At 33.7% G+C, this 26,761-nt stretch overlaps 3 protein-coding genes and 2 long non-coding RNA genes across 12 annotated transcripts; 4 read left to right on the top strand and 1 right to left on the bottom strand.

The window, feature by feature from the left end:
- The first annotated feature begins 3,289 nt into the window (after positions 1–3,289).
- Positions 3,290–8,490, top strand: LOC136270142 (uncharacterized). 2 transcript variants are annotated; one of them, XR_010707867.1, is made up of 5 exons: positions 3,290–3,527; positions 4,134–4,221; positions 5,168–5,342; positions 6,928–7,015; positions 8,315–8,490. It is a non-coding gene; the product is annotated as an uncharacterized lncRNA (long non-coding RNA). The 2 variants fall into 2 exon arrangements; XR_010707868.1 differs by having other exon boundaries at positions 3,290–3,558.
- A 103-nt stretch (positions 8,491–8,593) lies between these two features.
- Positions 8,594–9,966, top strand: LOC136273769 (uncharacterized). Its single transcript, XR_010711999.1, has 3 exons — positions 8,594–8,726; positions 8,819–8,904; positions 9,599–9,966. It is a non-coding gene; the product is annotated as an uncharacterized lncRNA (long non-coding RNA).
- Positions 9,967–11,910: 1,944 nt separating this feature from the next.
- Positions 11,911–18,720, top strand: LOC105324502 (myb/SANT-like DNA-binding domain-containing protein 4). Of its 7 annotated transcripts, XR_010707861.1 has the most exons (9): positions 11,911–12,267; positions 12,935–13,103; positions 13,989–14,121; positions 14,554–14,619; positions 15,290–15,325; positions 17,292–17,535; positions 17,737–17,843; positions 17,946–18,133; positions 18,317–18,720. XR_010707861.1 is itself a non-coding variant. In XM_066066771.1 (6 exons), the coding sequence occupies exons 1-6, from the start codon at positions 12,110–12,112 to the stop codon at positions 15,700–15,702; spliced, it is 759 nt and encodes a 252-aa protein (XP_065922843.1). In that variant the 5' UTR covers positions 11,917–12,109; the 3' UTR covers positions 15,703–16,811. The 7 variants fall into 7 exon arrangements, 1 of the variants encoding a protein (XP_065922843.1); XR_010707860.1 differs by having other exon boundaries at positions 11,916–12,267; positions 17,292–17,843; XR_010707862.1 differs by having other exon boundaries at positions 11,917–12,267; positions 17,319–17,843.
- LOC117693087 (putative nuclease HARBI1) lies at positions 17,919–20,594 on the bottom strand. Its single transcript, XM_066086214.1, has 3 exons — positions 20,379–20,594; positions 18,312–18,649; positions 17,919–18,186 (listed from the first exon to the last, which is right to left on the bottom strand). Exons 1-3 carry the CDS (start codon positions 20,592–20,594, stop codon positions 17,919–17,921), a joined length of 822 nt encoding a protein of 273 aa, XP_065942286.1.
- Positions 20,595–22,774: 2,180 nt separating this feature from the next.
- On the top strand, positions 22,775–25,534 carry LOC117690248 (uncharacterized). Its single transcript, XM_066066766.1, has 2 exons — positions 22,775–24,960; positions 25,399–25,534. The coding sequence occupies exons 1-2, from the start codon at positions 23,724–23,726 to the stop codon at positions 25,431–25,433; spliced, it is 1,272 nt and encodes a 423-aa protein (XP_065922838.1). The 5' UTR covers positions 22,775–23,723; the 3' UTR covers positions 25,434–25,534.
- The last annotated feature ends 1,227 nt before the right edge of the window (positions 25,535–26,761 follow it).

Below are 26,761 nucleotides of genomic sequence, written 5' to 3'. Positions count from 1 at the left end.
ACAATTTCTGAGTAAACCCACAGTAAACCTCTATTAAACCTCAAGTAAACCCCGACAAACCAAACTTTTCCAAAAACCATGCCCAAAGTAAAAAGTAAACCCCATAAGTAAACCCATAGTTTAGTTGGGGTTTACTCGGGTGATAAGTTGGGTCTGATCGGTACAGTATTTCCACTTATGAAAAAATAAAAATACTACATAGATCCACTAAGAACATGTAAGTAATAAAGTTTTTGTTTTCTATAAAGGACAGTTTTCCTTTTACTCTTATGTTTAACGTGCATACAGTAAGTAATTGCGGAAGTCACTTAATGATGCGATAGTTACAAAATTAAAAAAAAAACGCATAGACGAACTGTAAAAAAGGTGTCAGTGGTTAAGAGTACATAGTTAAATGTTTTTCATTATCTATTTTTCATCCTTGAGCATCGCAGCATGTATTGACTGTCAGAAAAAAATGAGGTAAAATAGCAGAGGAATCTTTCTCTTTTTGCAGTCAGAAAATGATAAGAAAGTACATTGAACATGGAAATGAAAAGTAAATAAATAAAATTGTCTTCACCTCACTAACCTTTTCATTGGTACCTTTCTTAACATTAAAAAGTAGTCCTGATATGTTATGAACTTACATGTAGCTATTTTTTTTTTCAACATCAACAGGAATATTTTTCATATTTATTTTTAATTAATGCAAGTAAATGTTAAACATTAATTGAAGTCTTTAGATGGATTAAGGTACAGTGCTGCTATCGTGAAAGTTGTCAAAACAATCCTATCATTTCCTACATCATGTATCCTGCTGTCTATCCTGCAAAAAAAAATGTATCCTATCTTATCCTATCCCATACCATCCATATTTAGGAGTAAGAAATAGATATAACGAAATTTAATAAAATGAATATTTATATTAAATCTTCCGATCTATCAACTAATGTAAAAGTCAAAACGTCTTATTAATACATAAACACGTAAATCCTTAGAACGAGGGAACTTATTAACCAGTGCATCGGTGATATTAAACCGTAAGCGGAATGTAATCAATTACTTCAACAAACAGGTTAGCGGTTAAAATGTTGTTTTTATAAGATGTTATGTATAATAATATTTTAAAAGGAGATTAAGGACCTGAAGCTATCGCTTTAACAAACATTTAAATAAATTCGGGAAGGCATTACTTTATGAATGAATTAAAATTAAGCATTTGCTGCGATACTATTTGAATGCATTGATAAAATATAAGTTCTTACACATTTGTATTCAACCTAATCCGATCTGTTCAGTTAATTATCTGGTCTTGTGATCGGACATCGAAGAAATGATCTGAAACGTGATATGTATACAAAACAACGCTCCTTCCTTGTTCAGATACATATTTACTTATACGAGGGTTGTTCGGAAATTATTGAGACATTTTCCCTTATTCTTTTAGTAAAAAAGATAAACCCTTGAAATTTCACCAAAACGTTAATCAGGATAGAGATTATCAATGTGAAAAGTTTCTTGTCCATTGCATGAATAGATCATTCCTGGTAAGCTGACCAACTTGCCTTCGTCCAGTGACCCGGCGCAACCGCAAACTTTTTGCAACGTCATTTTAACGCTTCTTATTGCTCCTGTGTTTTAAACACCTTAAAAACAAACGGAAATAAGAATTATTCTTTATTTCTCATCTTTTGTTTTCATTTCAACATGTTTTCATTTACATTTCCTCTCGTTCTTGTTATTTTTAGGGGATGAATCGAGTTATTTTTCCCGAAAGTCTAATTACTGTGAATGTCTCCTTCTGTCATTTTTTTTAAATATATATTTTAGAACTGTTTACAACAGTTAGTGTGTCAAAAGTACTTGATAATTAATCCCTTTGGCCTAATTCTAGTTAAACAATTGGTGAAAAAATACGATGAACTGAAGCTTAATACCTTGTCTTGTCATCGTATAGTTTTTTAAGCAATTGATTGGCCTTTAAAGGTCTTCTTCTGAGATTTCCAATGGTTTGACGGTTTTCAATGCGCCGCCTTGACGTCAAAATTCAATGTAAAGTCGTTGTCAGATTTCTATTGCTTGGTAAATATATGTGTACCATATCCGTATTTCAACTCGAACATCAGTGAAACTTAATCAAAAGTTAGTTGCAAAGAATAGCAAAATGAACATATTTAAGTTGATTTCTTTTATCATTTACTGTAATTCTACAGACACTTATAAAGTAGATGTTTAAGTTGATAAATCTCCGAGTTCATGGCTGCGCCGGGTACCCCGACCACCGATTTGTTTATATAACGTTGTAAACAAAATATTGAATATTCTTTAAATGTTACTTTGTTTTATTATTTGTTGGTGTTTCTTCGGTGTTTATGCCAATTTTCACCAAAATTCGTCAATTAGAAAAGAAAATATTTGAGTTGTCTCAATAATTTCCGAACAACCCTCGTATGTCAGTTGCTCATAGACTGACCATTTTGTTATTTTAACTATTGAAGTCTTTAAATAATGGAATAAAACTTTATTTACGCTGCATTGTGCATTTAAAATTTTACATTAACTCTATACTTGCGCTGTTTCCGGATTGAAACAAAATTGTAGCGCCCATCAAATTTCTGTACCGCATTGTAAACATAAAACATTTTTATTGTTTTTTTTAAGTTTTACATTGTTTAAAAAATAAAATTGATGTTTAAAATGTATTTTTAATTCATTTTTGTTTCGCGAAACTACTACTCTGAAATTTATACTCAAATCTGATTGGCTACTGGTTGCAATATAGTATAGGATAGAGTTTGACTTTATATTTCTATCCTGTATCCTGCATCCTGTTAATATCCTATCCGTGTCATCTTTCACGATAGGAACACTGTAACAAACTTAAAATGTATCAGATAAGCGCAAAAATCATATTAAAAATAAGTGGCAAAACTCTGGCTTTATACCTATAAGGAATAATACTCTGAAGAGTTTCTATCGCTCACATTATCACCCTATTATAATCGTACTTAGTCACTTTTGGTCATAGTTTATATTTGTGTGGAGGTATTTTTAAACGCTTCAATTTCTTTATCATTGTTTGATTAATAAAAATTATATTTTCTTGCGCGGATCAATACTATAGTAATGGGGTATTTTTACAATTGGGGAAGGTTTATTTGAGTTTCTCGGGGAAGAGGGGATCTGGGGGCACATTGTTAATTTTATAATAGAAATTTAAAGAAAGTTTATTTTTGCAGGGGTTTGGGTTGGGTTGTGCACCTAATTGTTACATACTTAAAAAAAACTGCTGCATGACATCCAATTGCTTTAATATTCTATATATAACTGTTATATGTACTTTAATATGATAATGATTTTTTATTTGCAGGTTAATCATCTACAAAGTACCAAAGTTAACAAGTGATGGGTATCCTATTAAAACAAGCGGAACCGAGTTTGTCTACCTGGATACTGCTTTGCCATTGTTTTACTTCTCACAAAAAGATATCACAACAACTATCGAAAACCCTTTATATGAGACGCTGAAGGCACTATACGATCAGGTTATTTAAACAATGAAATGCCCCTTTTTTGGTGATTATTGCTACCTTCATAATCTGCATGGATCATCAATGAAAGAATTTTAATTGTTTATATTTACATTTTCATTTAACAAATTTTTAAATTGTTGTAACAAAGTAAGTAAAATTTATAAAATAATTGTTAATATACATCAGTACATTAGTTAAAAGAAACAGCCTAATCGTTCCCAATGAAAATTTGAGTCTCACACCATCATTATTGTTTCGTGCAGTCTGTGATTTTTCTTAGTTCGCTAAAAGATTCGACCAATTAATAAACGGTGCCTTTAGATTTAGTCCTCTTAGTAAATGTTTACTTAATTAAGACAATAAAGGCATGTACACATTTAACATGGAGTTATCCCACATTAATCCTTTTTTTAATTGCATTTTTTGAATTGAAAAATACATTTCATTTAAAATATTATCTTAAACTAACAACCTAATATAGAACATTTGTATCGTTCATTTACATTTCTTCAATTGCTTGCATGGAAAATTGTACTTTGATTTTTTGACTGTGACCAATTTATTATGAAATACATGTATTGACGATAAGTACCTGGTGTGTATTTGTGTTATATTCAGTCTCCAGATATCGTAACTTATGCAATGTATAATGACCAACCACCACCCACAGTTAAAGCTGCAGATGGTAGACACGCCCACCCCAAAGGTTCGGAATTTAAATCATTGATGTTATTTTTCTTTTCAATATACTAGACTTTGACCCGTGCGTACACGCATGGACAATGCAATAAAACTTTATTTACGCTGCATTGTGTATTTAAAAATTTTACATTAACTCTATACTTGCGCTGTTTCCGAATTGAAAAATAATTGTAGCGCCCATAAGATTTCTTTACCGCATTGTAAACATAAAACATATTTATTGTTTTTTAAAGTTTACATTGTTTTTAAACAAACTTTATGTTTAAAATGTATTTTTTAATTCATTTTTGTTTCGCGAAACTACTACTCTGAAATGTATACTCGAATATGATTGGCTACAGGTTGCAATATAGTATAGGATAGAGTTTGGTTTTTATATTTATATCCTGCATCCTGTATCCTATCCTATCCTTGTCAACTTTCAGGATAGCAGCACTGTAACAAACTTAAAATGTATAAGATAAGCGCAGTAAATCATATTAAAAATAAGTTGCAAACCTATAATGCATAATACTATGAAGAGTTTCTACCGCTCAACTTATCACCCTAATATCATCGTACTTAGTCACTTTTGGTCATAGTTTATATTTGTGTGGAGGTATTTTTAAACGCTTTTTAAAATTTCTTTTTCATTGTTTGATTAATAAAAATTATATTTCAATGCGCGGATCAATACTATAGTAATGGGGTATTTTGACAATTTGGGAAGGTGACACTTATTTGAGTTTCTCGGGGAAGAGGGGATTTGGGGGCATATTGTTAATTTTATAATAGAAATTTAAAGAAAGTTTATTTTTGCAGGGCTTTGGGTTGGGTTGTGCACTTAATTGTTACATATTTACCCCCCCCCCCTAGCTGCATGACATCTGATCAAACGCAATCTATTGCTTTAATATTCTATATATAACTGCTATATGTAATGTAATATGATAATGATTTTTTATTTGCAGGTTCATCATCTACAAAGTACCAAAGTTAACAAGTGATGGGTATTCTATTAAAACAGGCAGAACTGAGTTTTTCTACATGGAGACTGCTTCGCCATCGTTTTCCTACATACAAAAAGATATCACAAAAACCACCGAAAACCCTTTATATGAGACGCTGAAGGCACTATACGATCAGGTTATTTAAACAATAAAATGTCTTTTTTTTGGGTGATTATTGCTACTTTCATAACCTGCATGGATCATCAATGAAAGAATTTTAATTGTTTATATTTACATTTTCATTTAAGGAAGGAGTCTTTTATGGTTTTCGACTTGTCAAACGTAAAATTTATTAATTGCTCATTAAATCAAGATGAAAGGAAAAATAATAGAGTATTTTTCTTTCTTTTTTTATTATCGATCAACTTGGCATAGAAAAAGTAATCAAAGTTTAAAATCTAACAAGGGCTATATTTTTGGCGTAATATTGGCGTAGGAAAATATCACATATTGCGCAATTCAGAATTGCTGCAGATTAATGAGTCTGGTTTAGCATTTTAAAAGTAATAACATTAATGTTGGATTTTTTCACTAATGTAAACTAATGATATGATTCTTGGGTTTCAGAATATGTGTTTAAAATATGATTTGCCTATCAAACTACATTTTTATAGGCTTTTTAAAGTGCCCTTCTATACCCTGATTTTTGTGAAAAAATCACTAAAATCAGTTTTTCTCTCTTATTAAATGGTCAATATATAAGCTTTTCTGTCAATTTATATCTTTTTTTAAAGTCTTTATTATACATAAAAATCATAAATATTTTATTATTGGAAGCATGAAAAAATAATAAAAATTCCTTCAAAATTTAAGAAAATTAGAGGAAATGCGGGCTAAGCAATATCAGTTTTAGTATAAATAGTTATTCCAATTTAGTAGTATAAGCTGATAGACATTCTAATATTCTTTCATTTCATTGAAGAATATAATCTTCATATCTTAAATAAATGACTACAGAACTACAAAGAGATACACTTGTTTTCATCCTTTACGTTGAGGAAAAAGGTAGTGACCTTGACCTGCTCTTATGCAAAGACACAGAGGTCAAATTTGATAAAACTGATAGAATCATTTTGTAATATGATCCGTTTGACTCTGTCAAAGTTTCATGAATTTCTTATTATAAGAAGTATGTTTGATAACGAGACGACTCCTTCCTTAACAAATTTTTAAATTGTTGTAAAAAAGTAAGTACAATTTATAAAATAATTGTTAATATACATCAGTGCATTAGTTAAAAGAAACAGCCTAATCGGTCCCTATGAAAATTTGAGTCTCACACCATCATTAGTGTTCCGTGCAGTCTGTGATTTTCGCTAAAAGATTCGACCAATTGATAAACGGTGCCTTTAGATTTAGTCCTCTTAGTAACTGTTTACCTAATTAAGACAACAAAGGCATGTACACATTTAACACGGAAAGTTTCTTAAAATGTGTATCTTAATTATTTTATTCTAGATTGCCTTTTTGCAGGATAGTCTTTCAGAGTTATCCCACATGGATCCTATTTAATCGTTTTTTTATTTGCATTTTTTTAATGGAAAAATACACTTCGATTAAAAATAATATATAAACTAACAATTAAATATAGATCACTTGTATCGCTCACTTGGATTTCTTCAATGCATGAGTAGGAAATTTAACTTTGATTTTTTTACTGTGACCAATATATCATGAAATATTGATGATAAGTACCTGACGTGTATTTGTGTTATATTCAGTCTCCAGATATCGTAACGTATGCAATGTATTATGACCAACCACCACCCACAGTTAAAGCTGCAGATGGTAGACACGCCCACTCCAAAGGTTTGGAATTTAAATCATTTATGTTATTTTTCCTTTTAATATACTACATGTAGACTTTGACCCGTGCGTACACGGGTGGACACTGCATGTATTTTGGAAATTTATGAAATTTTTCATCGACACACCGTATTGTTGACATTTACAGAACCAAGCTTTAAACCTACAACAATTTTATTATTTTCACTACCCTGTGCTTAGTTAGAAAAATATAATTGTGTCTCGGAACACGCCTTCACCACATTTCAAGTGCCTACCATATACCCGTAATGTAGCAAAAATTGCAGAACAGCTCCGAAACGATTTTGGAGAAAATTATGAAGCTGCATTGCAAATTACTGTCAAATTATTTATAACAAACCATTTTGAGGCTGTAAATACCTTTCATCTAAAAAAAAATAATTCCGGACGGACACAGAGGAAAGTTATAGTTCCATCCGGTGAAAACCGGTAGGGGACTAATAACAATTTAAAAGTATTTGTATTATCGTTTCTGAGTTTATCTATGCAAATGGGATTTTGTTGAAACATAAACTAAAAAGCCTCACTTGATTTAGTGTGAATGTAATGCGCATGCGCAGGATTGTAAAATTTAAAAAAAATTCAGATGATTTCCGGAATTTTTGGAGCAATTTTCGTTGATTATTTATTAGCAAAGCTTGATTGAACCAAACATAAAACAAATTGGTAATCTTCATGTACCAATGATGATAAAAATATATAAAACAAAATATAGTACTCCTCCGATTTATCGATATAAAAGGCCAAAAAAAAAAAATATTATTGTTTTAATATAGTAGTATAGATATAATTACTTCAGTAACTGGATTTTTATACTTTATTATCTTATGCAAACTGATGGGTTATCAAAGTATAATGTATCAAATGTGAAAAAAACCCAATGATAAACGTTATTCATTTAATAACTTGATGGTAATGCTCAAAGATACATTTATACATCTAGTTTCGGATGTGTAGTGGATACTTTGAAGATTTTAAATAGAGCACACGATCAGAAAAATCGTTTTTGAAAATAGATCAATTCCAATACAATTAGGACAAAATATATTTCTGGAAAACATCTACTAGTTTAATATGACATATTATTCTTCTGATCCTACCTTTATTTTTTAGAGCTCCGCGTTCTCTCTGCCACTGTTTTGTATTTTTCCTTCGGACTTTCGTTTTGAACACTGTTCGTTATCACCACCTGCCACTGCTAAAAGAATTTAAAAAATTGAAAATTTATCGATATTGTTTCTGTAATTGTGTTAACAGTCTACAAGTTTTATGATTTTTCAGGTGTTTTGGCGTTTGACAATACTAAGGGATTTTGGATTGTCTCAAGTGTACCGAGGTTTCCATCTCCCGTTGCGAAAGGTTTCATATTTTCGGATTCGCAAACAAAATTTGGACAAAGTATACTCTGTGTCACTGTTGCAAAAACAGTTGAGAATATTTTGAGTACGTTGACAAAATTTTAACTTTCATTTGATGGTGGTTTTAATTTTTTATTAAGTTTACTTAAATACTTACATGTATTTGTATTATATTTTTATTGCAGAAACCGTTCGGAACGCGAATCCTTATATTTATGACAAGAAAAACTTTGATATAAAAATCAGTAACCCAATGAATTCCGTACACATTCCAATCAAAACTTTTGGAAATGTTCAATTGGAAATACTTGCTAAGTCAGCTTCGTTTGGACAAGGTAACATCCTACATATAAACACACAGTATTTTATTCAATATTGATTCACATCACATGTATTTGATTTAGTACATGTACTTTATTCCTTGCAGATATTTATGACGAATTGATTTCTCCGAAGTTGGCAGACCATTTATTGGTTCGAACATGGAGACCTAAGCTTTCAGACACTGCTTTTGTAATATTTTATACGTATACATATATAACTTTTATATACATATATAACTTTAGGAGAGTTTAAATGTTTTGGCCATTCATATAATTTCTTCATCTCCTTGAAAAGTATCTATCAAAGTAACCTAACACCAGAGTAAACCCAAACGCAACCCTAGGTTTACTTTCTGGGTTTACTACGGGTTGGCATTTTGAGAATTTGGGTCCACTTGGCGTTTAATTTTAAAAATGGATTTATTCGGGGTTTACTTTGGGTTTACTCGAGAATTGCTTTTGGGGTCAACTGTACGCACTGATGTGTGAAGCAGACCTGTGTTTTATCTAACCATTTTGCTTCCTGTAATTCCTGTCCCTTGTATATTCCGAATACATATGATATGTCTGCTTTCGGGGGTATACTTCTGATCGGGCTTTATTTTCTGTGTCCACTCTGAGTTTACTTTGGGTTTACTCGGGGTCCACTCTAGTAAACCCGGAGTTAACCTAAAGTAGACCCAGAAAGTTTACCCATGGTTTAGTTGTTGGTCACTTTCTGTTAAGTTGATTTTTTAATGGAATACATTGTTGTAACATCACATTGATTATTACGCTTAAAAAATACCTTAAGTTTAAGTTTCTACTTTAATGAAAAACTCAACTTTATGTCAAAAGCACGAACTTTCTTATTAGCATCTGCCTTTGTTTCGTTTTATATTTAGGTATCAAACGTCATCAATGCTTGTTTTTCCAATACAATTGAGTTCCACCATGGGATAGATCACTCTAAGTGGGCGGTAACTAAAAACAAACATTTGATTTGTATTGGTGATATAAATAGACAGGTACGTTCATAAACTGTTCAAGAACTATGTATCATATGTAAATAATCATTGCAGAAAATAAATGTTATAGTTAAGGAAAATTCCCCAGATCAACAATGTCTAATGATCTTAAGTTTATGAACATTTGGGTTTTATGTTGATTGATGGTTTATTTGTCATTTATGAATTTATGTTGTGGGTAGAACCATATAGTAAATGTATATTGATCTGCAGTGTATGTAATAACTTTTTACATTTTATCCAACGTGTTTATCATAATTACGGTATTGCCTTTATACATTTATTTAATTTATTTTATTTTTCAAAATAAAGATACAATACCCTGATTTTTTTTTTATTAAAAATGTTATTCCATTGTTTACTTTTTTACATACTAATTTGAATCATGTCCATGAACAATCAACATAGATAAACAATGTGATGGACTATATACTACAACATGTATTTGTAAAAAGAATGATTAAGTTTGCAACTATATTATCTGATGCAATGCCAACTTGAATCAATTCTCATTTTATTGACGGAAAACTCAAGCAAAGAGAGGCGGATTGTCACTTTGTCTGACGAATGCAGACGAGTCAAAGTAATTTCGAGAACTTCACAATCGATGTGCAGCCAACAATAAAAATGTACCGCCCAAGGGAATCTGTCCGAACCCAAAGAGGGCAAAAATTTCACTATAGAACCGCTTTGACTTTTATTCATCCAACGGAATACTCAATTGTTTGTTAAAAACTACATGTATGTCTAATAAGCTTACAGCTAAACAAGTGAAATTAAGCACTTATTGACTTTTATAACAATGTTGAAAAATTAACATGTATGCTTAGCATAATGACTATTTTTTCTGTTTGTATAAAATACAAAATATAGGAGGTAAATTTTCCAAAAATATTTTTTATAAAGAAATACAATACACTTAATTAAAACCAAAATGAATGATCGGAATGTAATATCATTGGTAAGCTCTGTTTATGTTTTAAATACAAAATCATTGCGCAATATTCAATAAACTATATATAACACTGTTTTGTTGATTTTTAAAATAGCAAGGCAAGAGTAGGCTTTACTTTTAGTAGGCAAATGGGACTTCCGAAAAATATTTTTACTCATGTGTGAAGAAAAACCTGATTTGAAACATTATATATGTAACTGTATTTTGAATGTGTTTTTTTGAGGCTGACGGATAAGCGTAACGTTTTAAGTAATCTACGTGTAATCAAAGATTCAAATGAGGTTTTCATTCTAAATAACGTAGTGCAAATCGAGCGCAGTGCATGCGCATATATTAGAATTTGCAAATTGCCCCATATGGACGCAACTATGAGCGGTCAACCGAAGCCGATAGGAATGAAAGATTAAAAATGGCGAAATTAACCCGACATATTTCTAATTTTTAAAATCGAACAACTCCCTAGAACTTAATTATAAGAGACAAGTAGTTTTTACCCACCGTGGCTGATGCCACCTTGACACCACCTGCTGGATGCACCGTGGAGTTATGAACAAAGCATAAATGTCGCAGTTGTCATATAAAAGTTTCATACTTTGCATATTTATATTTGGCGCGCATTGCCAATGGAACGTGTATGAGAGATGAATGAGTGAACGTATGAATGAGTTTTGGGTTAGTCACGTGAGGATTTTGTTTACAGGAGTATGTTGACCACGTGTTTATTCTTTACTACTATACTACAGCTGACCAATAGAAGTTTACGACTGAATTCATTAATATGCATGACTTTACTAACTCACTATAAATAGCAAAAATCCCGCCAATTCCCCAACCCCACGACTTTTACCTTCATGGTAGACACAGTGAAGTGTATCTTTACCTTACCTGTACAAGATATTTCATATATTTTGTTAACTCATAGATCTGGATACCTGGTAAGCTTCCGTTTACCTTGTAATTGAAATATATTAATTGTAAATTACTTTTAATTCATTTTATTCAAATATTCTAAATTACCGCGCGATGTTGCGTATGAATTGTGAGTGTGAGTGTGTTTGTACTTATAGGTTTTATTTGATAATATACAATCCTCGAAATAAAGAACCAGTGAATACATGTAGCTGAAATCAGTACCAGCGTTATTTATTCATACAAGACCCTGCGACAATGGCGCCCACGTTAATTTTGAGGAACCAGTACCCATATTTACTAAAGTTCGTAGACGTAGACGTAGACGTAGAAGTTACGAATGACGTAAGATTGAAGTTACGAATACGTAAAATGAAATTTACTAAGCTACTCTTAGACGTAGACGTAGGTTACGAATTCTTATGTGTACGATTTATTCGTACGCATGCGCAATAATTAGTTTCACTTCATAGAAGTGCGCGAATTTTTTTGTTTATCGTCTGCCGGTTTAAAACTAAAGAAAGATGGACGCGAAGAAGCAGAGAAAGGCAAATTTTAGCGATGTGGAGGTGGAGGTATTAGTGGACGCGGTGGGAACTAGCTACAAGGTTTTGTATGGAAAGTTCTCACCGTGTCTGACTAACAACATGAAGACAATGGCATGGGAGTCGGTGACAGAGAAGTAGGTCGATTTTATAATCGGAGATCATGAAGATAATCACTATCTAGATCAAAAATACCATTTTACTGTTTATGTAGTAATGTGTTAGTCCATCATTTATGGATTTTTCATTAATAATTATTTATCATTGAGTGTTTTATGGATTTGTGCATTGCGGATTCTTGAATTTAACAGTTATTGTAATCACAATTCAGAATATCAGCTGACAATAAACACATATACAGAACACATTGTATTTCTGAATAATTATAGGTTTCATAGAAAGAAAATGACAGTGGTCACACACATATTACATTATAATTATGAAATCATGAAGTTCATATGTTTAGATCAGCTGTAGATATTTCTAATTTGCAAGCCTATTGTAAGTGGCTAAAAATTGGTAGACTATTTACATGCATTTGTGTTGTGAATTGGGGAAAGTAGCTCTTCAGTCTTCAGTTAGAAATGTTCCTCTTCACAAGTAGGCCTATTGGTCAGAATAAAAGCAGGTAGACAGGTAGAGATTGATGGCTATCCTTACTCTCTGATTATTGTTAATTTTTCGAGTTTAGAAATTTCAATTGATACTTATTACCATGATACTTTAACACCTTCTAATCTAAATACTTGTACAAGTACACTGAGTGTTTGTGCTCTTTTCAAATGCAATTGTGCACATATGTAGAGTAAACGCCGTAAGTCTGCAGTGCACAAGAGGGGTAGTGGAAGTAAAAAAAAAGTGGCAAGACATGCAGTCTGCCGTCAAGAAGAAGGAAGCTCAACGGAGGAAAAACTTGACGCAAACTGGAGGAGGGCCTTCACAGCTCCCCATGTTGAAGCCTTGGGAGGAGAAAGTTTGTTGAACATGCCATTATTCTATTTCAATCTTTACAGTGTTAAAAGGCAATTCAAACCTTCAAGAAGTATTTCATACTGTTGTATTCATATGTTAATTTGTTACAAGTGATCCTTACAAGGATATTAAGGTAGGTCCGTAACAATGAAATGATAAACTTCAAGTTGAAGATATCCATGGTGTAACATACAAAGACAAGCTGTTATTGTGTCAATTTGTGTGTACTGGTCCATTGATTTAGCAATTACAAAAGCCCAAATGGTATTGTTTTGGGGGTATAATTGACAATATGATATAAAATTAATATTTAGCTACATGCTAAGGTTCTGTCATTTAGTGAATGAATGCTTGAAATTTGTAAATGTCCGAGAAGACAGATCATTGTGGGTAAGTATGAACTAACCAGTATTGATGCTTCACTGACAATCTCACTGACAATCTCTCGTGAACATATGTTGTTCTGTGTAAGTCCTTGTCTGTCCTTTTATGTACCCTAAATGTATATAACTGTCTTAGGAGATAATGGGTTCAAATCCCATCACTACTGCACATGTTTTCAAGTAGTGTTTTAAGGTAGGTCTCCAAGTTCTAGTATCAACTAATATAACTGTTATGTTATGTTATGTTTGCATGCTGTTTTATTTCTCCCTTGTTTTGTCTCCAACATCAATCCAATTTAAATCTAAATGATATTGTTTATAAAATTGTTATTAATTATGAATCATTTGCTTTACAAAAAAATGAAGATGAAATGAAAATGATTTTTTTTCAAATGCTTCTGACAGGATGCTTTATTTATAACTCCTTTTTCTTTATGGAATGAATTGTAAATTGTCAGACTATAGTAAGGAAATATGTACTTTCAACTCCATGAAAATTTTAGATATTGCAGTTGATTCCTCAGTCAGCCATATCTGGAATTGAGGATGGGGTGGACACCAGTGAAGTCAGGTCTTCCCTTCAGATGTCCCAAAAACCAAGTTGCCTTGAGATACAGCCATTTATTGTCACTGAGGGTAAGGTTATAAGTTGCCATGATACTTCACTATCATTGATCATGTTGGTTTATCACTATGAATAGTTACAGTAGTTATACCCCCACATATGAAGTTTTAGGAAGGGGGGTCTTTTTGGAAGCATTCTGTTCATCTCTTTGTCTGTCTGTCTGTTCTACATGATCAGTCTTCTAAGATATGGAGTTGCATTATTATACCTTAGTGATTAATAATGAAGGAGAAAAACAACTTATTACTTCTGTCAAGACTTAGATTATTCAAGGTTTTATCCATCAAAGAGCTTTGCATGGCTATGTTCATTAACTGCAAAGGTTGGGTTTATTGTCTTTTTTTCTGCATTGTAAATTAAAAAAAAATATCATTAATGTTACCAAGAGGCTTCTGGTTAAAAGTATGACTAAATAAATAAATAAAGAACAACATTTGTTTTAGTTCCAGTTGAAGAACTTGAAAATCTAGACACTAATAGTGATGTGCCAGTCGTCTCTCAATCTGAAGGTTAGTATATATCCTATGTTTAGTATTCTTTAAACAATTCAACATTTTGAAATACTGGTATTAAACTGAAATTGGTCATTCTGCCCAAGAAAAGTGCAAAATTTATCAAAATGCTTATAATTGTTAGTTTAAGCAAATATAATTATCAATCTGATTAAAATCAGATCTGCGATCCGCTCCAACAAATTCAATGTCGCTACACAAAGATCTTTTGGGTGGCAACATCGAATTAGTCGGAGAGGATCGCAGATCTGATTTTAATCAGATTGATATAATTATACACACTGCAAATATGATTATATTTCCTTGCAAACAAAGATTGGGGGGGGGGGGGGTTAAATAGGAATCTCCTTGTCCGTCTGTCTTTCCCTGTGTTCCCGGTCTGTGTTATCATGTCAATGATTGCATGTATTGCACACACATGATGGTTGCAATATTGAAAATGTAAGATCATCATTATGTTAATGATTCTGATGGATTTGCCATTCTCAAATGTTAATATAAGTAATATACAGCAATGTGAAAAATCATCAATGAACTTTTCTCAGTGCTGTTTATTTCTTAATTTACTTGAATTATGATATTTTCTTAACGGGGTGTATCATTTGTAAACTTGCAAGCTCAAGGTACCTCTTGCTAGTTTTCTTTAAAATTTCCTTTAACTTCACAGAAGAATCTTCTTTGTCAGAACCGTCTACTTCTAAAGGTATGAAAACAAGAAAAACACAAAACAGAAACACAATTCTATTTTGCCTTACATATGTGAAAAGCTTTTTCCTAATTAAAAATAAAAAATTTCTAGTTTATATTAAGATTTTAAAAAGATAAAAAAAAAATGTTCTGGCATTACTCTATATCGAGATAAGATTTATTTTCCGTTTATAAGGAAAACGGAAAGCTCAAACATTTAATGAGTACAGCTACGGATCTCGGCGCCTCATTGAAATTGAGGAGGAGAAGCTTTCAATCAAAAAGCAGAGACTGGAAATTGAAAAAGAGAGGCTCGAGATTTTGAAGAACTTTTATGCTTTGTTTTCTTCTTCAAATGTTCAATCTGTTTGTAATCTTTTGTCTGAGTTTTAATTAATAATTTCATTTATACTTGCTTGAAACTTCCACCCTCTGTGAGACCAATGTTTTTTATACCTCCGCTCCAAAGGAGAAGGGGTTATACTGTTTTACCCTTGTGTGTCTGTCTGTCTCATGACTGTCCTTTTGTTCATCTGTCTGTCAGTAACGGTAATTTCTGTCACAGTTTTTCAGCAACTATTCATCACAGATGCTTGAAATTTTAACACACTATTTGTTTAGGCATGCCAGAAGTTAGGATTTATTTTTGTACCAATCAGCTTTCTGTCAACTTTGCTCATTTTGCATATTCACATCAGAGCGGGGTATTACTAGTGAACATTAAGCTCACAGATATCTTGTTCTGCCTTTTCTGACCATTATTACAATTACAATTACTTGTATGGAAGCAGCATTTTTAATTTGCTGGTTATATTAAATTTTATTATAATTATCCACCATATGGACTAGAATATTTTTGTTTATATTTTAAAGAATGTGAAAACATTAAGTACATGAATGAATTGTCTTGGAAAATGGACTTAATCATTTTTAAATTTATCAAATAACAAATAAACACATGCTAAATTTCAAGGGACTCAATATATTTCATAAATGTATTTTAAGAGTACCATCTCAAGACAACTTTAACAATAATACATGCATATAAAATGTAAATTAAACAGTACAGTAAGTCATACTCTGGCATTATCTTGATGTGTTGAACAGTATTAATTTTTTGATTTAAAAAAAAAATTGAAAATGACACTGTGGATTAACAAAAAAATGTTTCTTTGTATGTGTTCCAGTTAGATGGAGAATTCAAAAATGGAATATTACAATTCTACAGTAAGATGGCAGCTTTAAATGATATCTCTCTATAAAAATATCAAATAAAACAAATCTAAAACAATAACCAAATCGTTTACCATAATTGAGTTGACAATGTAGAACATGATTTTTTAGATAACAAATTGGAAAACATCAATCTTAGAACACATTTAACATACTAACTTTTGTACAATTCAAAGATAATGACCTGTAAGCAGAAAAAAAATTATCACTTATTTGAATAATTAAAATATCAGTCTACATTTAACAGGGTGTTGCACATTACTTATCAAAAAATAATTTAATTCTGGTTGTAACACGCTTTCTGATTGGCTAAAAAATTATTTCATATCGTATAAAGAATGTTGCCTACGTCATAATTAGACTAACGTCAAAAACGTATCAATACGCCTGACGTTACGTTTGAATTTTGTACATTTTTACGTCATTTTAAAGGTCAAATGACCGTTTTTATCTACAATACAGAGTGAAAAAATTAAATTATAAGCAATGAATTCAATATTTATTAGTTTTATACGATATAAAATGGTTTGAAACAGTTTACGCTTTTTTATAAACCGCTTCGCGGTTTATAAAGCGTAAACTGCCCCAAACCATTTTATATCGTATAAAACAAATAAATATTGAATTCATTCCCTAATTACTGACTATTGGACAGGCAAATATATCAAATAGACAGACAATTCCACTAAAAAATTAAAATCTTCTAACAATGATGTTTCTGGTGTTAACTGCGTTTGCATTGACAATAGTTTCAGCATTGAAAGTGTCATTATCAGAGAAGATGGGTACTTGTCCCATTGCTGGTGCTGGAATGCGGTCTTCGATGGCCCTGTTGTGGAGGCGGCAGCAACATTCGATGATCCTCACACATTTTGAAGGGGTGTAGGCCAAAGCTACTCCTGTTTTGTGCAGACATCTGTAACAGAATATTGATGTTATGATTAACATGGATATGAATTATGATCCGTCACCTAGTCATGCGTTTGTTGGAAAGTATAAATTTATGCATTGTCAAGTCCCAAACATTATTTTGTATTTTTTCAAAGAATTTTGCATGTTTTTGCAACTATTTGTATGGCCCATTTGTAAATGGGTTAGTGATGTTTTCAAAATAATTTTGTAAAAAAAATGAATTTGAAATAATTTTATGATTTGGGTGTTCTGTATCTAATTCTCCCTTTTCTGTATTGTAAGCTCATCATCATCGGATGGGGGAGCGATGTTGTCCCATTAGAAGTGCAGTCTCGGGAAAAAGTTAAATTAAAGAATTAAAGAGAAGATAAAAGAGAAGTGTTACCCAGGTAAGAAAATTTGCTTATATGCTTTATGTTTGGAGTCTGTTCTGCAAGTCTAATATTTGAATGAAATCTATTTTTTTATACTTGCCGAAATCTGGACTTAAGGACACCAAAAGCCCTCTCAACGCAGTTTCTTGTCTTAATGTGACTGGCATTGTATTTCTCCTGCTGTCCTGCTTGGGGCGTGAGGAAAGGAGTCATTAACCATGGACGAAGGGGGTAGCCACTGTCCCCTAAAAGCCACCCTCCACCTGGCAGCTGGTCCATTATCTCGGGAATGCACGAGTTTGCAAGTATGTATGCATCATGTGTGGCACCCCCATACTTGCAAACGATGTTTGTAAATCTGAAATGAGATGTTGGTATATAAATGCAGTCATAAGGAAACAATTAAAAAAATGTTGATAGTTTTATAGACCCAACATAGTAATTTCACTGATTGTCCACTTAAAAATACTATTTTTTATTTACCTCAGGTCAGCCGTCACGATTCCCTGCATATTTATGGCATGAAATCCTTTCCTGCACACAAAAACATGCTCATCGTCTCCAGTCATTCCCATGATTGGAATCAGAGTTCCATCAATGGCACCAACTACGTTGGGGAAGTTTGCCACCCTCAAAAATTCCTCCTTTGTCCGAAGAATTTCCTCTTGCCCCATCGGAAAAATGATGTTGTCAAGGCTGGCATTCAGGGCATCAACGACTCCCATAAACATTCTGCTGAACGAGGGTTGAGAAATACCATGTATGTCAGCAGCCTCAGACTGAAAGTCTCCTTTGGACAGAACTCGAAGAGTTGCCAACACCTGTAAAAATTAATTCTCGTGTGTTAATGTTATTGCTTATTCAAATTTAAATTAAAGTTTCAATGAATATAGATACATGTTTTTGAATTTTCTTTGGTACAGAATGTCTACAATAGAATAGTTGTTTGGACAATTAATGATTACCGGGTTATTGGAGGGGGTGGGGGGGAGACAATTTTTATCAAAGGAATATATAGAGAAATATCTTTAAATCTTTTTCTTAAAAAACATTTGCCTAGAAAAGCTGTAAATTTTGTGAAAGAATACTAGATAGTGTAGATTCAAATTTGTTAAAATCACAATCTTTAGGAGTAGTGTGGGGCCACAAAGGGGATTCAGTTGTACAAAAGAAAACAATTTAATTATTCACAAAAACTGAAATGTTATTATATATGCTTTTACCTGTTTATATAGCATTTTTATATATTGCTGATTCTTTAAATTTGTTTAAACTTTGGCCCCTGGATGATTATTGGGCCTCACAAAGGTTCAGAATTTGATGTACATGTATGCTGAATGTGACACGACTATAAAATCGTGTTAGAAAAGGGACTTGATTATACCGGTAAATATAAGAATATCCAAAGGGAAACAGATTTTTTTGTATAGAATCTACATGTATTATACCACAGTGTCCAGATATTTTGTATTGTGACTCAATGAAACCAATTTTATCCTGCCTAGTGCTGCTCAGGTGAGCGATGTGGCCCATGGGCCTCTTGTACTGTAAATTTCTATACCCCGTGTATTAATAATGAGGACACAAAGGAATAACAATTATCAAATGTCCTGAATTTTGCATTGTTGTTCAAATAACAAACATCTTATTATTATAAATTAATTTTCTGTGTGTTTATAAATGAAAGAATTATACGTGTAGGTGGAATTTCATGGTCATTTGTATGCAGTCACATATGCTCAGGTTGGACTGAATATACCTGTTAAATTTAATTACACAACATTGTCCAGATAGAAGTATTCAAGACTACACGCATATCGCTAAAGTTAGGAAGTAAAACTGAACTGTTATAAAGTTCACGTATGTGGAACTACTGTGTACCCCTTTTTACTGAACCTTGTCGTCTATAATAATACATTACAACATGTTGCAGATATTAACAATGAAATTTCATATATTCATCCAATATCCTTTATCTACAAAGATATTCTCGTTTAAAAATTAATATGAAATATCTCAAATAATATTTTTAAAATAGGTTTCAAAACCCCTAACACAGTTTCACCCGTAAAACAAAAATATCGCTATGTACATACGGGGGGGTGGGGGGGGTTATAATGGGTATTCATAGAAGACACTGATCATTGTTCATCAGTAAATGTATGTGTAACATCAAGATTGTGTTTTATCACATAAATGTCATTCGGATGATTATATATATCGGACTTTTTGTAAAGGGGGGGGGGGGGTTGGTTGAAATGCTTGGGATTCCTGGTAAATTGTTGGATATTTTATACCAAAGAAGGAGGGTCATGATTGATAATTGTATAAGACAGTAATCATTGTTTGTCAGTAATTAATCAACCAGAGAGCATGTGTAACATTGTGTTTTATCATATCAATATCATAGTGACGAATGTATATATTCGGATTTTGCGGCGGGGTGTGGGGGGGGGGGGGGGGGGGGTGGGGGGGGGGGCTGAAATGCTTGGGTGAAAATTATACTGCAACTAGAAATACATCGGGTTCAATATCAGCGAAATTACTTACCATAGATCCAACAGGCAGAGGATGGGACCTGTTAGTAGGTCGTGAAAGTCTTCTGTCCACCTGCTGAATGAAATCCGCGATAGTTCGCCTCGGGAATCGATAACGGCAAATCAGTTCTCTGTCACTGAAGACATCTAAGGGGTTAGTCCGGTCCCGGAAAACTCTCTGACGTCTCAGACTCCTCTCTCTCGCAAGTGTAAACAAAATCGCCGCCATGTTTGATAAGATACGCGTACCTATCGAGCAGACGTAGATTTACGTCCGATTATGACGTAATTTTACGTCAACGTCATTTTGTGAATACCGTTTTAGACGTAAACGTACGCTACGTCTAAGTTTACGTCTACGTCTACGAACTTTAGTAAATATGGGTACAGGATCCAGAACCCATTACGAGGACGGAGACCAACGCCCAGTGAGGTTGCTGACCGTTCTATATTTTGGTAGGCCTCCGATACAAGAAATACTACCAGGAGTGGTACTTGGAATTCCACCCGAGGTTAGTCCATTCATTGCCGGTATAATGAAGAATAATGACCCCCGTAGAAAAATGACCGGGGGTCATTTTTCTACGTAGAATAATGACTCCCCGGTCATTATTCTACGCAGAAAAATGACCCCCCGGTCATTATTCTACGTAGAAAAATGACCCCTTTGCCTGAAGAATAAGTGTCATTTTCATAAAGATGAGCACACTCCACATGAAGAAAAGTGACCCCTGTAGAATAATGACCCCCTTGTAGATTAAAGTTTTTCAGTATATTAATTTATTATTTGTGAAATAGTCTTTACACTTTTGTAATTTTTACTGCTGCAGTTTACAGAAAGTAACAGAAATTATAATTCATATTCAAATAAACTTAAAGTGAAAGAAGGGGTATATCTTAGAAAATAAAAATCCTTCTGTTATAACAAGGTATTGAGGTATTGCATCGGGGTATGGTTGTCATCTTAACAATTACATTTACATATATCTATGGTGTTCCGATAGGGCCACTTCGACCTAAGTTGCAAGGGCGATAGTGCGAAGGCGAAGGAGCAAAAGTGCGAAGATGCGTCGACGAAGCGCGAAGATGCATAAAGTGCGAAGGTGCGAAGGCGAAGGAGCAATACTACTATCGCTCCTTCCCAACTTTGCACTCTGGCCTTCGCATCTTCGCACTTTCGCCCTCGCCTTTTTTTATTGCATTCAGTAAGTCTCGGTCGATTACATAGAATATAATACAGGCACCGCACTCGCCAATGTTTTCCGATTAATCCATGCTATTATTGGTACGCATGCGCTAGGCCATCGCGCTTACTATGAATGTTTATAAATATTCTAATGTGTACATGTAACATATATGTTTACCAGTGCTGGCTATGCCTAATCATTATATACTCCACATAAAATGTAATGTCCGCCATAATGTATACATATGCACTTCCAGACTCCTGTCACTTACCAGCCGTCTGATTACCGTGGACCAAACACAATAACATTCTAATTTCATTATGCGACACTCCTTGCTCATGCATGGATCTAAAGGAGGAGAGGGGGTCCGCCCCACCGGAAAATTCAATATTAATAATTTTACGCAGTAAAAGAGAGAGAGTCCGGACCCTATCCCCCTGGATAATTTAATTTTATTAATTTTATTTTTAAAAATCTAAAAATATGCTTTGGAACCCTTTAAACGATGGAGAGCTCCGCAATTATAAAACATAGGTAATTACAGATTACAAAGCTCACCGAGACTAGACATCACCTTTATGAAACCACCTTTATCATCTTATTTGAAAACCATCATTTATGATCTTGGATATTCATGGATTCTGTTTTGACACAAAATCGTATATCATCTTTAAAAAAATAGTCTTTTTCCATAAATATATATACATGTATCATTCTTCGATTGACAATTCATTCACCAATGAATATTGCTTATATCATAACAACAATTATTCTTTCATGATTATTGTTCGTTCATTATCACACATATCCTCATTGTGTATGAATTTTTCTTAATTTGCGTCATTTCCCGCCGTATGTCGACGAGAGAAGTAACGTAACTGTTTCTACGGATATGAAAAACTGTATACAGCGACATATTTACAAGTTTGGTATTTATAACTTCAAAATCAGTTGAACAGAGTGAAAAATTAAGTAACTTCAAAGTCATTTCTTGGATACGGGGTAACCAATTTCTATTCATGTTTACGGGGGGGGGGGGGGGGGGGTCATTTTTCTATGGGGGTCATTTTTCTTCATGTTTAACATGAAGAAAAATAACCCCTGGGTCTTTTTTCTTCAGAAAAATCCAATTATTCTTCAGCTAGGGGGGTCATTATTCTACGTAGAAAAATGACCCCCGGTCATTATTCTACGGGGGTCAGTATTCTTCATTACACCGGCAAAACTAATACGGAAAAAAGTGATTTGTAAAAATTTCACCAAAGTGTGCAGTATTTTGTTCTGAAACACCGCCAAAACCGTATTTAGCGTTACTCTTAAACTGGTTGGGAACCAACGGATGCGTGCAGTCTATTGTTTCCAGTGCCGCATACCGAGTTTATAGTGAGTACTCATCAGAAAAATCCGTTACTGTGTTTCGTAATGAATCAGTTCAGTTTTCATTCAAAGCCGCGGAGGACCAGTGAGGAGTGATTCTTTCTCGACGTCGATCGTTTATTGAGCTCAATTAAAAATTAAAAATCATAAAAAAAATAAAATTGTTGTGCACTTCATATGATATCAAATGTGTTGTGTTTAAAAAAAATGTCTGTGTACTTGTATCTGTTGTATATATGTTATTTTCTTTGTGTGTGAGAGTTTGAGTTATACCGGCCGGTGGTGTGCAAGGTGCGAGAATTGTATTATTTTGATCGGGCTCGATAATCATATAATTCTGACGTCAGTGTTTGTTTATAGTGATAACTTCCGGTATTTCAAAAACGTGGTTTATGATGTACAATTTACCTTGTTTCGTTTGAATTTGACATTGTCATCAGAAATAAGGACTGTTTATACTATTTATGTGTGCAAATATGCCATCTTATGTATTGTATGTCATTTATTTTTCGTTTTGAACAGTCAGTTTTGATTTAAATACCCCTCGCCCACCCCACCCTGTCCCTGTGCGCTATCACTTTTGATTTGCAGCTTTACTAACAGGACTGAAAGACAAATTGACAGACAAGCAGGTCTTTACTGTGTTGTTGCTAAGGTTTGTTTTCTTTAATCAGAGTTTGCACTGTGGTCAATTATTTGAATGTTGTACAGGTTGATCATGAGATTGTATGCATGTGTTTGATTGATATTTTGACAAAGTTTGATAGAGAGTGTATGTGTTTCATTCCCGACAGATGCGCTTTGCGATAATTGCTTTTATTTGGCTTGCGATTTGTTTTCAATTTTTGAATCATTGTGGTTGTAAGATGGCAGAAGGTGCAGGGAAGGGAGAAAATCCTGAAAGTAGGAAAGAACTACAGGTTTTCATTGATCAAATCAACTCAGAACCACATTACAGAGTGATTCCGAAAGATGAGTATGAGATGTTAGTTAAGAACAGTCACATGTCGACTAAGCCTCCCATAACAAGTACCCATAGGGCTCCCTTTTCTCATTTAGGTATTGGTGCTAAGCCTAAATTTTCACCTAGAGTATCCTTACCAACCCCTGGGTTACTTAATACATCTGCTCTATATCAGAACCCCAATTCAAACCCTGTGAATCTCTCTACATACCAGAACCCCAACCCAACCCCTGTAAAACTCCCTACATTTAGTGGAGAACAAATTCAAAAGGGTGAAGTAAGTTTTGACGTGTGGTCATATGAAGTTAGATGTTTAAAAACTCAGTATCCTGAAAGTGTTATTTTACAGTCTGTTAGAAGCTCTTTGAAAGGTACTGCCAGGGAGATGCTGATTCCTCTCGGAGAAACAGCGACAGTTGACATCATTCTTCAGAAACTTGATGACTTTTACGGAAACGTCTACACTGCAGAAAACATTATGCAGAGTTTCTACAGTGATTACCAAAGAGAAGGTGAGAGTATTGTTACTTTTGGGTCAAGATTAGAACAAACAGTTTCTAGAGCAATTCGATTTGGACACATTGATGAGGTTGCAAAGGATGCAATGTTACGATCAAAGTTTTGGTCAGGATTAAGAAATCATGAGTTAAGAAATGCAACACGAAACAAATATGAAACTGTGAAAGATTTTCATTCTCTTTTAAGAGAAATTAGACAGATTGAACATGAAGAGAAAAACTTGAAAATAGAAACCACAAAGCCTGTTCAGAGCAATACTGTGTGTACTGAAATTGAAGATCATGTGTCAAACTTTGATTTGAAAGAGCAACTTACTGAATTACTTGGTCAGATGAAAAAACTTGATGCACGAATGAGTAGGTTGGAACAAGATCATGAGAATTTATCTAATGCTAATAGAGATTCTTTTCAGACACAAACTCAGAATTCCTTTAGTGGAAATAGGGGCAATTCCTATGGCTACAGGAAAAGTGACCAGCGTTTTCGAGGAAGAGGAAGTTTCCGACAACAGTCTGGTAATAACAGAGGTTATAGTAACAACCAAAGAGGTAAACCTTTAAACTAGTTTCATCTTCTGTTGCAGGGCGAACAGGAGATAAATTCAAGAAAAGCCCTTACTCAACAAAACCACAAAATGGAAATTTGTTGGACAGACTAGTTGGTGGTTCTAACGAATCAGAAATCATTGTTTCTGGAGTAAAGACAAAAGCACTTATTGACTCTGGCTCAGTTGTTACTTGTATATCAGAAGAATTTTATAATTCATTACACCCAAAGCCAGAACTTTTCAGTATTACAGAATTTGGATTAAGTGTACATAGTGCTAATGGGGGTGAATTACCCTACAGAGGATACATTGAATTAGACATATGTGTACCATGTCTACATAACGGTACACACTGTATTCCTGCTCTTGTGGTACCACAAACAAACTATTCAAAAAGTGTTCCTGTCATTATTGGTACTAATTTTATTCGTATTTGTAGGGATGTTTACGACGACTCGCAGTTCCCCGAGATAGATGTACCAGATGAATGGAAGCTTGCTTTTGACAGTATGTGTGATGAAACACCAGTTAAGGCAGCAAACAATCACACTGTTCAGATTGCTCCAAATGAGACCAAGGTGATCAGAGGTATTGTAAGAAATGTTCACAATATTGACTATGCTTTAACTGAACAGACAGATACTACTTTATCTGGAAGTATTGTAGTCTGTCCAAGAGTTGTTCCCCTTGGAAAGGGTAGAAATTCAGTTACAATCCCTGTTCGTGTGTGCAATTTGTCTGCTTCTGTTGTGCGAATCCCTCCTAGATCATTATTATGTTCTGTACATGGAGTTAAAATAGTAGATACATGGACTCCTGACTCATCAGAAGCAGGAAAGAAGCCCAAAGTGTCACTGAAGGATTTGGACATCACAATTGCAGAGGATCATCTTACCCCAGATCAAGTAAGTAAAACAAGGGAATTTCTTTCCCACTGGACGCACTTGTTTTCAGATGGCCCCACAGACATTGGGAAGACCAATCTGCTGAAGCATAGCATCAAACTGACCGACAACACTCCATTCAAGGAAACTTACAGACGAATACCACCTGGAATGTTTGCCGAGGTACGTCAGCATGTGCAAGAGATGTTAGATGTAGAGGCTATTCGTCCCTCACAGAGTCCATATTCTTCCAACATTGTCTTGGTAAGGAAGAAGGATGGTAGCCTTCGCTTCTGCATTGACTATAGAAAGCTCAATTCAAGGACCATCAAAGATGCTTACAATCTCCCTAGGATAGATGACACCATTGACCGACTTGTTGGATCAAAATATTTTTCAAAGTTAGATTTGACCAGCTCTTATTGGCAGGTAGAATTAGAGGAAGAAGACAAAGAAAAGACAGCCTTTTCAGTAAGTGGTATTGGACATTTTGAGTGTAACAGAATGGGATTTGGCCTCACCAATGCCCCAGCAACTTTTCAACGACTTATGGAACGCTGTATGGGTGAGTTAAACCTTAGAGACTGTTTAGTATTTTTGGATGACATCTTAATCTTTTCAAAGACATTTGACGAACATCTTGAGAGACTGACAGCTGTATTTGAAAGACTTGAAAAACATTGTCTAAAACTTAAAGCTAAGAAATGTGAGTTCTTAAAGAAAAGTGTTACCTATCTTGGTCATGTGGTAAGTGATGTAGGAGTAGCTACTGATCCTGAGAAGACCAAGGCCATCACAACTTGGCCAGTACCCTACAACATTAAGACTCTGAGGACCTTTCTGGGCTTTGCAGGATATTATCGAAGGTATGTACAAAACTATTCAAAGATAGTCAAACCTTTGAATGACCTTTTGAAA

This window comes from Magallana gigas, chromosome 1, assembly GCF_963853765.1.
Source record: "Magallana gigas chromosome 1, xbMagGiga1.1, whole genome shotgun sequence".
In the NCBI taxonomy this organism is placed as follows: Eukaryota; Metazoa; Mollusca; class Bivalvia; order Ostreida; family Ostreidae; genus Magallana; species Magallana gigas.
Note: the sequence above shows the minus strand (reverse complement) of the source record. Positions and strands in the feature narration are given on the sequence as shown.

What these genes read in the sequence shown, in the direction of transcription:
- LOC117693087 (XM_066086214.1), bottom strand. Translation starts at nt 20,594, where the DNA reads ATGGCGGCGATTTTGTTTACACTTGCGAGAGAGAGGAGTCTGAGACGT. An exon ending in CTCTGCCTGTTGGATCTATG is followed by an intron (nt 18,650 to 20,378) that starts GTAAGTAATTTC and finishes TAATTTTTACAG; the next exon opens with GTGTTGGCAACTCTTCGAGT. An exon ending in ATCGTGACGGCTGACCTGAG is followed by an intron (nt 18,187 to 18,311) that starts GTAAATAAAAAA and finishes ATCTCATTTCAG; the next exon opens with ATTTACAAACATCGTTTGCA.
- LOC117690248 (XM_066066766.1), top strand. Translation starts at nt 23,724, where the DNA reads ATGCGCTTTGCGATAATTGCTTTTATTTGGCTTGCGATTTGTTTTCAA. An exon ending in TTATAGTAACAACCAAAGAG is followed by an intron (nt 24,961 to 25,398) that starts GTAAACCTTTAA and finishes TCGTATTTGTAG; the next exon opens with GGATGTTTACGACGACTCGC.
- LOC105324502 (XM_066066771.1), top strand. Translation starts at nt 12,110, where the DNA reads ATGGACGCGAAGAAGCAGAGAAAGGCAAATTTTAGCGATGTGGAGGTG. An exon ending in TGAAGCCTTGGGAGGAGAAA is followed by an intron (nt 13,104 to 13,988) that starts GTTTGTTGAACA and finishes TGAAAATTTTAG; the next exon opens with ATATTGCAGTTGATTCCTCA. An exon ending in AGAACCGTCTACTTCTAAAG is followed by an intron (nt 15,326 to 15,505) that starts GTATGAAAACAA and finishes TCCGTTTATAAG; the next exon opens with GAAAACGGAAAGCTCAAACA.